At 46.2% G+C, this 14,611-nt stretch overlaps 1 protein-coding gene across 1 annotated transcript in view; it reads right to left on the reverse strand.

Annotated features, from left to right (window-relative positions):
- Nucleotides 1–14,611, reverse strand: part of lrrc1 (leucine rich repeat containing 1) — a 322,043-nt gene that overhangs the window by 16,502 nt on the left and 290,930 nt on the right. The window contains exons 18-19 of the mRNA XM_072498577.1: nucleotides 9,634–9,711; nucleotides 4,443–4,724 (exon numbers count right to left, since the gene is read on the reverse strand). Coding sequence (XP_072354678.1) covers nucleotides 4,443–4,724; nucleotides 9,634–9,711 — 360 coding nt within the window. The remainder of the gene's footprint in view (nucleotides 1–4,442; nucleotides 4,725–9,633; nucleotides 9,712–14,611) is intronic.

Here is a 14,611-nt window from a genome sequence, read left to right on the forward strand (position 1 = left end):
AAATCGCGCATGCGTGGTCTACGGCGCATGAGTAGGGGGCCATTGACAGAGGCCCCGCGGCAATTCTTTGCCGAAAACTGTCCGAGTTCGCAATGGCGTGGGTCTCGGGAAGGGCCAGTGGCAGTTGCAGACTCAGTCCGCGGCCGCCCTGATTGGAGTCGGGGCGATCCTTCACCGGGGGGACCTCACGGACGGCCAGGCTAGCGATCGGGGGCCATCAACCCGCGGGCGCGGGCGATCTCGGGTGGGCCTATATTTTCGGGGCTGGTTCGTGGTGTGAGTTCGCCATGTCGCATGGGGTGACCGCCGAAGTCTGCCGCCGTGCACATGCACGGACTCCCGACTGGACGTGCAGGGCCCCGTATCTGCAGCCAGAGCTGCAAGGAGTACCCCGAGAACCTGCTAGCCCCCTCCAGGTTGGAGAATCACTGGACTTTCTTCGGGAAAGTCCAGAGTGAAACTCCCGCGTTTTGATGCTGGAGTGGGAACATAGCCTCATTATTGGAGAATCCCGCCCTGGGATCGGGTGAAGCATACAGGAGTGCAGTACTACTCAGTTGAGAAGATGTATGAAGAGATCAGATCAGTCCATAAGAGGGTCGTTTAAGAGTCTGGTAACATGGGGAAGAAGCTGTTTTTGAATCTGATGGTGCATGTTCTCACTTTTTTATCTCCTGCCCGATGGAAGAAGTTGGAAGAGTGAGTCCCCGGGTGGGAGGGATCTTTGATTATGCTGCACGCTTTTCCCAGGCAGCAGGAAGTGTAGGCAGAGTCAATGGATGGGAGGCGGGTTTGCGTGATGGACTGGGCTGTGCTCACGACTCTCTGTAGTTTCTTGGGGTCTTGGGCCGAGCAGTTGTCATACCAGGCTGTGATGTAGCCAGATAGGATGCTTTCTATGGTGCATCTGTAAAAATTGGTAAGAGTCAATGTGGACATGCCGAATTTCCTTAGCTTCCTGAGAAAGTATAGGCGCTGTTGTGTTTTCTTGGTCGTAGTGTCGACGTGGGTGGGCCAGGACAGGTTGTTGGTGATGTGCATACCAAGGAATTTGAAGCTATCAACCATCTCCACATCGACACCATTGATACAGACAGGGTGGGTACGATACTTTGCTTCCTGAAGTCAATGACCAGCTCTTGAGTTTTGCTGCTATCGAGGGAGATATTGTTGTCGATAAACCACTCCACTATGTTCGCTATCTCCCTTTCGTATTCTGACTCATCATTGTTTGAGATCCGACCCCCAACGGTCGTGTCATCAGCAAATTTGTAAATGGAGTTGGAGCCAAATTTTGCCACACAGTCAGTTTGCAAGAATACATTGCTAAATTAAATAAGTGGGCAAAAAATTGACAAACTGAGTAATAATGTGGGAAAATGTGAATTTGTTAATTTTGGAAGGAAAAACAAAATAAAAGAGTATTACGTGTGCGTACAGGGAGTATAGTAGGGGACTAAGTATGCAGCAATGCAGAGCCCCGGCATTGAGGACTAACGTGGAGGAATTGTTGTTGTTATCCTTATTGATTGTGGTCTATGGGTCAGAAAGTCGAGGTTTCCGTTGCAGAGAGAGGAGCCAAGTCCTAGGTTTTGGAGCTTTGTCTGGGATTATGATGTTGAAGGCGGAGCTGTAGTCAATGAATAGGAGACTGACGTATGAGTCTTCAGGTGGAGTCATGTAACCAGTGAGGTTCCACAGGAATCAGTGCTTGGACTGCAACTGTTTACAGTATATATTAATGACTTGGAGGAAGGAAGCGAATGTACTGTAGCCAAATTTGCAGATGACACAAAACTATGTGGAAAGGCAAGAGAGGGATACAGTTTGCAAAAGGTCATTGCTAAATTAAGTAAGTTGGCAAAAGTAAGATTATGGGAAAATGTGAATTTGTTCATTTTGGAAGGGAAAACAAAAGAGTATTATTTAAATGGAAAACTGCAGAAAGCTGCAACGCAGAGGGACTTGGAGGTCTCTTGAGGGACTTGTGCACGAAACACAGAAAGCTAGCACACAGGTGCAGCAAGTAATTAGGAAGGCTAATGATATGTTGGCCCTTATTTCAAGGGGATTGTGGTATAACATAGAAACGTAGGAGAAGGCCCTTTCAGCTTGCTCACCATTCATTATGATCATGGCGATCATCTAACTCAGTAACCTGTTCCTACCTGTTGTAACACTCACCTGGGCATACACCTTCTGGCTCAGGATGCAGGAAGCACTACGTGGCAATTCCTGGAAAGAGAAAAACAGTCGACTGTGTTGAAACCCCTCAGATCCTTGAGCTGCAAGCCATTCATTCATTTCCCTTACTAGGCTGTGATTGGCAGCTTCTACACACACAGCTGCCAGCTTCGCTCCATTCATCTTCCTTCATGGTTGAGTAACTCTGAAATGTTTTAACCAATGTTTATAAACATCTTCTTTGATTGACAGGTCCTGGCCCATTTCAAGTGCTTTCCAATCACCCTTCACACTTGAGTGATTTTGATCATTGGTAATTGACAGCACTTAACTCTGTTTGAAGTGGTTGTTGTTTATAAAAATTGTGGTTAGATGCCATAGAGCACTTCAGAGTCACTTAACCAAGGCTGACAGCTGTGTCTGTGTGTGGAAGCTGTCAATCACAGCCCAGTCAGGGAAATGGATTAATGGCTTGCAGCTCAAGGATCTGAGGGCTTTAAGCACAACAGCCTGGTTTCTCTTTCCAGGAATTGACATGTGGTGCTTCCTCTATCTGAGCCAGGAGGTATATTGTCTAGGTGAGTGTTACAACGGTATTTGTTTTCACTGCCTCAGTCTGGATTGTTCTCTAGGTTTCAGACAGTACTGTCTTTTCTGGTGGCTTCTTGACAGGGATCTCTTCTCTGGGAAGTCTGTGGGGGAGTTTCTTTATTTAGGTGGTCTCTGGGGAGTCCTCTTACCTAGGGGGTTTCTGGAGGGGTCTCTTTATTTTGAGGGCCTCAGAGGGGTCTGGCAAGGTCTTGCATTGTGAGGATTTGGAGGTGGGGGTGGGCATGGGGGGGCCTCAAATGCATTTTGGAAACAACTCCTCTAATGAGTTACCCCCTTAGCCCACCGCGAGGTACACTACGTAAGGTACACTATGTCAGGTCCACTACGTCAGGTCCACTACGTCAGGTACAGCACATCAGGTACACCACGTCAGGTACACCACGTCAGGTACACCACGTCAGGTCCACTATGTCAGATCCACTACCTCAGGTACACTACGTCAGGTACACTACGTCAGGTACACTACCTTAGGTACACTACCTCAGGTACACTACCTCATGTACACCACGTCAGGTACACGCTTGTCCATACCAGTATTAATTCTTGCCCACATGATTCCCAGCCCAGAGGACCGGAGAATCATGCAGGCCTGGGGAATATGGTGCCCAGTCCGCTAAGTAGGTGCAATTGGGTCTTAAAGACCCAAATGCATCCTCTCACTGGCACAGAGGTACGAATCTTGATCCCAACGCCAGTGGGGGGCTGGAGCATCGGAAGTGAATCGGTGCCTGCCGCTGATCCCGTTTTCTCCCTGACGCTGGATTCTCTGCCTCACTAGGAACCCCACTACCTGAGGCGCGAAGCAGAGAATTTCATCCATTATTTCATTGCAGGCAGTTCAATGGGAGATCCCCGGTATGGAGGGGTTGTCTTATGAGCAAAGGTTTAAACAGATTTGGATTCTACTCGTTGGAATTTTAAAAATGAGAGGCGATCCCATTGAAACATACCGGATTCTTAAATAGCTTGACAGAGTAAATGCTGAGAGGATGTATCCCCTCATGGGAGAGTCTAGGGCCAGAGTGCATAGTCTCAGAATAAAGGGGTGCTAATTTAAGATTGAGATGAAGAGGAATTCTTCTCTCAGAGGGTTGAGAGTCTTTGGAGCACCTTGCCACAGAAAGCTGAGGGGGCAGGGTCCTTGTGTTTGTTTATGGGTGATGGATGATTCTTGATTAGTAAGGGAATCATGGGTTATGAGAAAAGGGCAAGAAACTGGACGTGAGGAATGTCGGATCAGCCATGATCCTACTGAATAATGGAGCAGGCTCGAGGGGCTGGACGTCCTATTCCTGTTCAGAAAAATAAAAAGTCCCTACGGCCTCTTCAGAAGTGAAAATGTAATATGGACTAGAAATGGTCATTCACTTACACACGCCACAGATGCTGCGGACCATGTTTATCCAGTATTTTCTGGTCATATTTCAGATTTCCAGCATCAAAAGTGCTTGCTTTTATTTATCTTGTGAAGATATTATTGTTTCCCATGTGCAAATGATAAGACATGCCACTGCCCATTTGGCTTTACTCAACAAATCTTAGGCGATGAAGAGAAGCGTGCAGAATTGGAATGGCGGGGGAGGGGGAGGGGGGGAAACGACAACGTCAAAGCTAAGGTCAAATTCAGATGTACGAGTTTTATTTACCGAGCTATTTCCGTTGCATGTAGTTGTCATCTTTCCTTCAAGAAAGGCGTTCCGTGATTCCGGTTGCTCGGAGCTGGCAGCTGGCTGAGTTATAAAGCACGGCCACACAGTCTGAGGAGGTCGAACGTTGTCTGCTTCACCACTGTTCACGTTGGAGGCAACTGTGCCGTCAACTGTGAATGCCCTGTCCCTCAAAATTAGTATCTTAATTACAGTCCCTGAATTCCTCAGGGTATTCACTGCTTCATGATGGGTTACGTTTTGGAGACTTATTCCATTGACCTGAAAAACCAGAGACTTTGTTGGCATTTATCATTATTCATTTCGGAAGATCCTGTAATTAGAGGTTGGTGAATATTACATTATTAAATACAATTGAGCCAATGTCTGTCGGTTCTCCACCTCTTCCTGGGCAGAACCAAGCAGCAGCTTCTCAAAATATGACAAGGATAAGATCTCGCTGAAACTGCTTTGGGTGGGCGGGCCTCGGGAAAGCCATCCAGCAACCCTGTGGGAGCTTTATTTAAATCAAACCCAATGTGATTTTTTTATGGACCAATTGGTGTCACATGTGCAAGCCCCACTCATTGACCAATCGTCTGGAGCTATCTCACCAGTGTCCTTTTAAAAAATTTATTCATGGGATGTGGGTGTCGCTGACTGGATCTGCATTTATTGCCCATCCCTAATTGCCCTTGAGGGGGTAGTTAACCACATTGCTGTGGATCTGGAGTCACAGACCAGGCATGGACAGCAGATTTCCTTCCCTAAAGCACATTAGTGAACCAGATGAATTTTTACGACAATCAACAATGGTTTCATGGTCATCTTTAGACTTCTATTGAATTCAAATTTCACCATCTGCAGTGGTGGGATTCGAACCCCGGACCCCAGAACAATACCCTGAGTTTCTGGTTTACTAGTCCAGCCACTGCGTCATTGCCTCCCCATTGTCCTTAAGGGGGCCAATGCATAACTCCACAAAAGGCCCTTTTTCATTCCTTTTTCCCTCATCTTGTGCCATCAGAAGGAGCAGGAGTGTCCTTCTGGCCAGTGTCTGAACGGCAACCCTCAGGGCCCTCTCCCCCACTCATCCAGATCTGTACAGCATCAACCTTAACTGGCCTATTACCCAGCTTCTATGATCAGCAAACTGCCTTAAAGCAACATTCAGCATTTACAGCTCCTCGGCAACATCTTTATGAGGCTTGGATCAAAAAGGGTTCACGCCTTTAAGCCTCACTGTGGTAATCAGGAAGCAACAACCTCTCCCCCCTCTCCACCACACACACACACTTATTTCAATAGTGAAGGTGATCTGTGAAACTTGCAAATGTCATAACTGAGTGATACAGGTTTCCTGACTGGTTGAAAAAAAACATACAACTACATCTGCACCATTTTCCAGCTAAAAATATTGGTGTTTGATTTGTACGTGGAAATTGAGAAAGGACAACAATATGAAGTTGTGTGGAGTAACAACTCAGGATCGGCACCAGTGTTCGGGTCTCAGATGTGACTTTACAAGTTGATGATTCAATATAGAAGTGGAGGCAGCATAGGTCTGTGTATACATGCTTGGTGTTCTAATGTGATCTCTTTGCAGGTCTCTTCAGTTCAATTTTACTCAGCAGTTGATACTTGAAGTTCTATGGGGATTATGCAAGCACTTTCTTTTCTGTAAATCAGCCATGCAGCAACAACAAAAGTTTTTTATTTGCACAATTAACATTCCGCAATGCTTTGTGGCAGTTACTGCAAGGATATTGCCATGGCTACAGGTTATAGTGTGCTGGTGAGGAGAGTCAGCAGCCAGTGGTTGGAGGGTGTTTTTTTTTTTACGGTATATTAAACTGCCTACGGCTTTTTCACTTGGGTGTTGTCTCACAAACTGTAAATGGAATAAATGGCACATTCCACATGTGTGAGATAACAGCAATGTGTCGGATTTTGTTCTGGGCCACCAGCGCTAACAGTAGTCAAAGTTCGCTGCAGAGATTAATTTGGGAATGATTTGTAGTTACGTAATAGCAGCGACACTATACAAGTCAACTTCATGGCCTATAGAGGAAACTCTTACAACAAACATTTGGTTTGCCTTAATGTGCCCTTTGAATATTATATTATGGGTATATTAACTACTTGGAATATCACTTAACTGGGTCAGACAAAATTTGAAGAACCGCATTTTAAGACTTGTGAGAAGCTGCCCGAGGGGTGAGTTGCATTCTTTATGCTTTGTTTAATTCAATAAAACAAACAGCGAAAATAAAACTAAAAACTTGGCAGGAAGAACCATCAAGGCCAGGACAAGCTACAAGCCTAACATTTGCTTTCACCTGAAGCTAACCTGTGTCACTCTGAACAATGGGAAAACACTTGCCGCACATGTGCTAACATGTCCTGCCAGGAAGGAGTTGAAAACTTCCAATTCCCTTCCCTGCCGAGTATGAGTGGAGAGATGAGGCAGATGGCAAGTGGAGTGATGCTCATGGATATGGCACATGTCCCCTTTAAACTAATTTGACTCCCATTTACCCACTCCTCACATGGCTTTTTAACTGTTAAATTTCAGAGTAGGGAACTTTTATCACTGATCCTCTACTGACGTGTCTAGTTGCCTCTTTGTACCATTCACTCTTCAAGTCTTATTCCAGAATCCCTTGCCCTTCGCCTGACTTTCCTCCGTATCCCTAGGTTCCCGCTTCTGTGTTAAACTTCAAGAGGATATAGACAGTTTGGGGAAAGGGGCAGATTAATTTTATGCAAAGGAGTGTGAAGTGTTTCATGTTGGTCGGAAGAATGGGGTGATATAATAGCCGAAATCTTGTGTCTTAGTTCACGGCGGGGATTTCCCGGTGCCGGTGAAAGTGAACAGAGTTTTGGCTGGAACGCCAGCTTTTCTATTCCTCGCTCGCAATAGGTCCCACCAGGGACGAGACTGGAGAATCCCGCCTAATATAAAATAAAGGATAAAGGAGGGTGCAGGAGCAAAGGGATTAGGGATATATGCTGGTCTGTGATGCAGAGCAAGGCCAGCAGCGTGGGTTCAATTCCCGTACCGGCTGAGGTTATTTATGAAAGCCCCGCTTTCTCAATCTTGTCCCTCGCCTTTTGGGCAAATAGACAATCGTCAAACTCCCAGTGCCGACCCCGACCACACAACAAAACATGGTGGCAGCGGGTATAACACCCAGCAGGCCTTAAAAAGATGCAAGGCTGGCAAGAAGGAAGATCGGCAAAATGGATGGACCAAAGAAAACAAACTAAGGCTCACCAAGTTGTCATCTGAACATCATGGGAGCAACAGATATATGCTGAGACACAGACCCAGAGACCGGACATCAGTGAGCACAGGCCCAAATTGGCAAGCAGAAATACAAAAACAGAAACAATCCTAGGGCTTAGAAACAGCATGGAATCCACAATACAACTCCCAGATAGATTTCATTGGGAAGAAGGCTTGCAATAGACTCAGAACTGGGATAACTTTCAAGGTTCAAAAGGTACAGAATTACTTCAAGATTACACAAAAAGGATCAAGACCACAAAGTCAGGACATTACTTCTTGCTGTCGCTGGCAACATGCTCGTAGGATAGGTGGTTGACGTGACTTCAACTGAACTAATGAAGATATCTTACAATCTTTCTACTCTTATTTCACTGTCTGTTGCAATTTAATAACAGAGGGGGTTAAATTTAATATGAAAAAGCAAAAACCAAGTATTCATCAACGATCTCTATAGGCTGACAGAGAACTGCAATTATGGAATCTTAAAGGATGAGCTCATTCATGACAGAATCATAGTTGGGGTTCTAAATAAAGCATTAGTAGATCCTTTATAGGCAAGAGAGGATTTAATACTAGTAAAAGTAGTGTGATTGCAAGGCAAGCAGAACTCAGGAACAGAGGTGAAAGGGGTAAAGGTACTAAATGCATACATTGTAAGGGGAAGCTGTGGTTAAGTGGATTTATAGGTAAATAGGTTGAGTTTTAAAATTTGCATTCGGAGATAGAAAGGGACTTGGCTTTTAAGCTGTTAAGTTTCAAACTAAGGCACTTTTATAACTCGCAATGGTTTCGTAAGTAAACAAAGCAAGGTTATTAAATTTGAACTGACCCAAAAGGAAAGACATAAAAGATGTTTTCAAAAAGTTGAATGGATCAAAGATGAAAAGAAAGAAGGATATTTAAAGAAAGATGTTGAGCTGAATTGTGTTGGCTGTGTAGGGAAAATATCCTGGGGACAGTTCTATGCTCAGAGAGCGTGCAAATTCAGAAGTAGACATCCAGAAACCAGTAAAGTCTTTGGGAGGGTTTCTCCGGTCCCAGCCGCGTGTTCCTCGGCAGTGTGCTATTCACTGGCGGTGGGATTCTCTCTTTCCGCCGCTTGTCAATGGGAATGCCGCTGGGAATCCCGCAGGCGGGGGTTTGTCAGCAGGAAAAGAGAATCCCGACGGCCGGAGAATTCCGGCCTTTGTATCAGAAAGCAGTCTTGTTTCTGATTTCTTTTGGATTTCCCCAGCTGAGTTTAAGAAGTTACTTTTAGTGAGAGCAGTTTTGCCTTGGAAATTACTGGATTTATAGTAAAAAATCTCGAAGGGATTGTTGCCAAGAAGGAGCTCACTTGTGTGTCCTGACTAAGTGGATGTTTTGTAAGACTGTTTTAAGTTGTATGCTTGAGTTTTCTTTCCTTCTTGGTCATAAACAGGCGCTGGAATGTGCCGACTAGGGGCTTTTCACAGTAACTTCATTAAAGCCTACTTGTGACAATAAGCGATTATTATTATTATAAATCTTTTCATTTGTAAAATCCCAGACGCGCTCCTGGAATCTTATGCTCATGGCATCAGTAAATTTCTCCTCATTTTTCAGAATACGAAAAAAGGGTTATGGTCAGTAATACAAGTTTCCCTTGGGGATTTGGCTTATTCAGCAAATAGCATCTGCTGTGGTTGTAACAACTTCTAAAGTATTTCAGTGGCTGCCAAGTGCTTTAGGGTGTCCCGAGGTGGTGAAAGGCACTATGGTAAAGGGCAGTCTTGCTTTCTTTTTCTTCATCTTTGTCAAATTGTCTTGATAGATTCAAAGAGGGGTATAAACAAAGAGAGATCTGCAGCATTTCTCAAATTCTGCTATTCATAAGAAGAGATCAACCTGAATTGGTTACAAGGAGTTGCACAACCTTACCTCCAGGACCATGTCCCCAACTTGTACACCAGCAAGATCAGCAGGACCCCCCTTCGATACTTTTGAAATGAAGACTCCCTGACACAGACAACATTAGGAATAATTAATTGTCACATTAATTAGTTTCTATTTTTAAATAGAATTCAGAAGTTAGCTAACTCTCCGAGACAGACATGCCACTGCAAAACTCTGCAGGTAAATATGGGAAACATTTTCTACATCAGAAGGCTATAAAGATTAGAGCTCCCTTTCCCAAAATGCAAAAGTGTTTTTCTCAGTTTCCCCGCAGGTAACAAAAGCAGCATGTTCATACCCAGCAGCTGTTCACAAGTAGGCTCTTACAATTGTGTGAAATTTCGCTCTGGATTCTAGTTTCAGCAGCCTGGAGTACTCAACCCCAATCATACGCAAGATGGGGGAGGTTTTCAAAAGTTTCAATTTCTGATTAGTCACCTCCATCAGGAGATTTCAAAACACAGAGTCACTGCCAGTACAAATTACACAGTCTTAAGCCATGCAGAGCAGGAAGGTTTCATAGAACATACAGTGCAGAGCAGGAGGCCATTCGGCCCATCATGTCTGCACCAACCCACTTAAGCCCTCACTTCCACCCTATCCTCGTAACCCAATAACCTGTCTAAACCTTTTTGGTCACTAAAGGCAATTTATCATGGCCAATCCACCTAACCTGCACATCTTTGGACTGTGGGAGGAAACCGGAGCACCCGGAGGAAACCCACGCAGACACGGGGAGAACGTGCAGACTCCGCACAGACAGTGTCCCAGCGGGTAATCGAACCTGGGACACTGGCGCTGTGAAGCCACAGTGCTAGCCACTTGTGCTACCATGTTTCATATCTGATCACCAGTCTGCTCTGATCTCAGCTGTTGTGGCTCCCTGAACAGAAGAAGAAACTAAGCAGTTTTAGAAAAACCCACACCTCATTATCTCTGGGAGCCACTAATGATTCCTTGTGGACTGAACAGCCCAACCTCAAAGAGATATATACAAAGACCATCTGCATTTTCTAATCCAGGCTGACCAGAAGGGGATGGATTGACTGCTAAGACAAAGGCCTTGCAACCTCCCTTTCAATTCCTAGTGGCCAAGACTCTTTGGAATCCAGACGATAGCAACACATCCTTTCGTCAAAGATGGTGGAGGTGGGAGTCATATGACATTGACTTCTTGCCTTTGGAACAAGAAATAGTGCCTTGCTGAACTCCACAGCTCAGTCTGCCTTTTAAGGTCTGACAGTCTTGCATTCTTGAGTTCTTGCTGGATCTCCGCTTATTGTTGCCCTGCTGTTGCTCTGTCCATAATCATTGTCTTGAATGCTTGCCTGTTTTTGCACACTACCTGAACTGGCTAAACAATGGAGGCTTTACTTTAGGATTCCATTGATTTGTGTTGCAGTAATTTTGGTTGAGGTATTTGCCTCATGTTTATTCTCCACTACAATTCGAGAGTTTGTTGGTGGTTAGTCCTCATCACTGCAGATCTCAGCAGTAGTTCTTCTGTATAATAAAAACAGTAAGTGCTGGAAATACACAGCAGTTCCGTGAAACAGCGACGAGGCGTTAAACTTCACGGAATTTGCTAGGCTCGAATCACTTCACGATATCTCGAGATGTTGTGATCCGGATTTCGCCCTCACTGGTCGGGATCCAAATTTACATATATAAGTGAACAGTTAGGCTCATGTAAATATGTCTGCATCCGATACTCCCAAGGCCCAGGAACAAATGTCTGCACCTGGGAGACCTCGCCATGCAGCTGTTTACATTGGTCCATACAAATGTGGACCAGGCCTACTGACACTTGGGAGTGGTTTCCCAGGCCAGAGAGGCCCCTTTGTGGTCAGGCTCTGGGTAGGGTGTTATCCTTGCACTCCGGCTGGCATCTTGGCATTGCCACCCAGGTATCCTGGCAGTGTCACCCTTGGTGTCCTTCCCTAATGAGGTGGGGCGAGGGGCTGTGGGACACCCGGCGGCATTTAAAAATGGCACCCCTATCTCTTCCTGCTGTGACGAGTTCAGGAGGCAAAGTAAGTGCGACATCGTCGGGGCGTTCCTCGCCGAGGCCAAACACTGATTCCCGTGTGATACCGGGGTCATTTTCAGTGCAGCATGAAACACCCGGCTATTCGTGCCCAAAATGGGACTCTTTTTTGGGCGTTAAATCGTGCCCAATGTTTTGAGTCCAGTACGTCTCTTCTGCCTTCCTTCACTTCTGAAGAAATGTGATAGGTTTTATGCCATTGAAAGGGAGAAAGGGTGGGTTGGAACAAGAGGGAATGTCTGGAATAAGATGGAGGGCGGGAGAAATTAAATGATAAAGATATCAGGAACAAAAAGCAAACCGAGTGAAAATGGTTCTAACAAAGAAACAATCTCTCCTGCCCTCTACCCTATCCCAGATGTTTGACTTTGTTCTTCCTTACTCCCCACCCCTCTTTGAACAGCATAAACTCCATCTCATTTCTTCCATCCTTCAGTTCTGAAGAGTCATATTCAACTCAAAACGTTACCTCGGTTTCCTCTCTCCACAGATGCTGTCAGGCCTGCTGAATATTTCCAGCACTTTAGTTTTTATTTTATTCTTCATTGTGAATGTTCCCTCAAGCAATGAAGGCAACATAACTGCTGTATAACAAAGGTGCTTCTTGCATAATGGGCATCTATTTAAATGATGATATCTCTATCATCAGAAACCATCGGAAGATTAATTCAATGACACTTCACTGCTGATGTTGATTGCAAAGGAAGCCAGATACCAACATGTGGTGTCATCTACTCTCCCCTACACTCAGCAATACGCTAGAGCACTAATGGCTGATGCATTCTTCCCAAAAGTGAAAGCAATTATGTATGTATATATATATATAAATGTGTATAAAATCTGGCTTGTGTATGATATATATATGGGGCGAGATTCTCCGACCCCCCGCCGGTTCGGAGAATCGCCGGGGGCTGGCGTGAATCCCGCTCCCGCCGGTTGCCGAATTCTCCGGCACCGGAGATTCGGCGGGGGCGGGAATCACGCCACGCCGGTTGGCGGCCCCCCCCCCCCCCCCCCGGCGATTCTCCGGCCCGGATGGGCCGAAGTCCCGCTGCTAGAATGCCTGTCCCATCGGCGTGGATTAAACCACCTCTCTTACCGCCGTGACAAGGCGGCGCGGGCGGGCTCTGGGGTCCTGGGGGGGGCGCGGGGCGATCTGGCCCCGGGGGGGTGCCCCCAAGGTGGCCTGGCCCGCGATCGGGGCCCACCGATCCGTGGGCGGGCCTGTGCCGTGGAGGCACTCTTTTCCTTCCGCCTTCACCACGGTCTCCACCATGGTGGAGGCGGAAGTGACTCCCTCCACTGCGCATGCGCGGGGATGCCGTGTGCGGCCACTGATGCTCCCACGCTTGCGCCGCCCGGCAGTGTCATTTCCGCGCCAGCTGGCGGGCGGAAATCAGTCCGGCGCAGGCCTAGCCCCTCAAGGTTAGGGCTCGGCTGGTCAAGATGCGGAGGAGTCCGCACCTTTCGGGCGGCGCAATGCCGGACTGATTTGTGCCGTTTCTGGCGCCGGTCGGCGGACATCGCGCCGATTATGGAGAATTTCGCCCATGGTCTCAGCCTTCCTCCAGGTCAGTTCTCAATAAATATGTTGGGCAGCCTCAAGAATTAATTTTCCTCATTCAAATTTTGGACTGGATCTGCAAACTTCTTAAAGAATTCCCAGCCTCAGTCCTCTTTGTTTGCTGCAACTTCGGTTATACTCACAAAAAACATTGCAAAAATACTACCCCTTGCAGCAACAGTAACTAATGCACAAAGCAGAAGATCTTTCTTGTCGTGTTAATCACCCTGGGGTAACACGGAATGCAACTGGATGCAGTTGTACGTGAAAGTAGACTCCAAACTTTGATGTTAGTTCAATACGCTTTATTGAACTTGTTAAGCAGTGCACACAGTTCACTGTGGGTTTGACACTCTACTAATCTAAGCGTGCTTACTATAACTAACTAGACCAGACTAGCTCTGAGCCACGTGTAGAAGGTGCTAACTGATATATACACCCTGACTGTCACCACAGTTGTCATCAGTGGAAAGAGGCAGAGTGTTGATGCCTCATGTGTTTTAAAGTGGGAGACCACCTTCGAGTGTCTGCCTGGTGATTGATTGTGTTCTGTTCTGTGTGTTGATTGGCTGTACTGGGTGTCTGTCATTGCCTGTCTGTATCTCATTATGTACATGAGTGCATATCATGACATTTCTCATGAAAAATATGCAAATTGTTTGCCAATACTTCTGCAGCAAAAAAAACAAGTTCTTCGTACAGAGCAGAGTCATCAGCATCTTAAAGAGAAAGAAATATAGACTCATGTTTTAAACCAAAGCTCATGGTTCCCTGCCCAAAACCTTAGATTTCTCTTCTCAGAGGCTGGCACAGCTGCTGTCTATTTGCAATGTTTATTTAAGACAAGGAGTCAACTTTATAAAGCAGTACTTTCTGTCCAATTCTCAATTTTGTAGGTGCACCAGATCCCTGATATGTCCATTATCTTTGGACAAGGCCAAATTAGTCGCAAAGAATCATAGAATGGAATCATAGAATCCTTGCAGTGCAAAAGGAGGCCATTTGGCCCATTGAGTCTGCACCGACCCTCCGAAAGAACACTCCACCCAAGTCCACCGCCCACTTCACCATGCCCTATCCCCGTAACCCGCAAATCCCTGGACATTGAGGGGAAATTTACCATGGCCAATCCATCAAACAAGCACATGTTTTGGACTGTGGGAGGAAACTGGAGCACCCGGAGGAAACCCACACCGACACGGGGAGAACGTGCAAACTCCACACGGACACTCACCGAAGGCCGGAATTCAACCTGGGTCCCTGGCGCTGTGAGGCAGCATTGCTAACCACTGTACCACCGTGCCACCCCTATCAAAGCCCCAGTGAAAAATAAAGCAAATACAAAAAGTCAA

Source organism: Scyliorhinus torazame, chromosome 4 (assembly GCF_047496885.1).
Source record: "Scyliorhinus torazame isolate Kashiwa2021f chromosome 4, sScyTor2.1, whole genome shotgun sequence".
Lineage (NCBI taxonomy): Eukaryota > Metazoa > Chordata > Chondrichthyes > Carcharhiniformes > Scyliorhinidae > Scyliorhinus > Scyliorhinus torazame.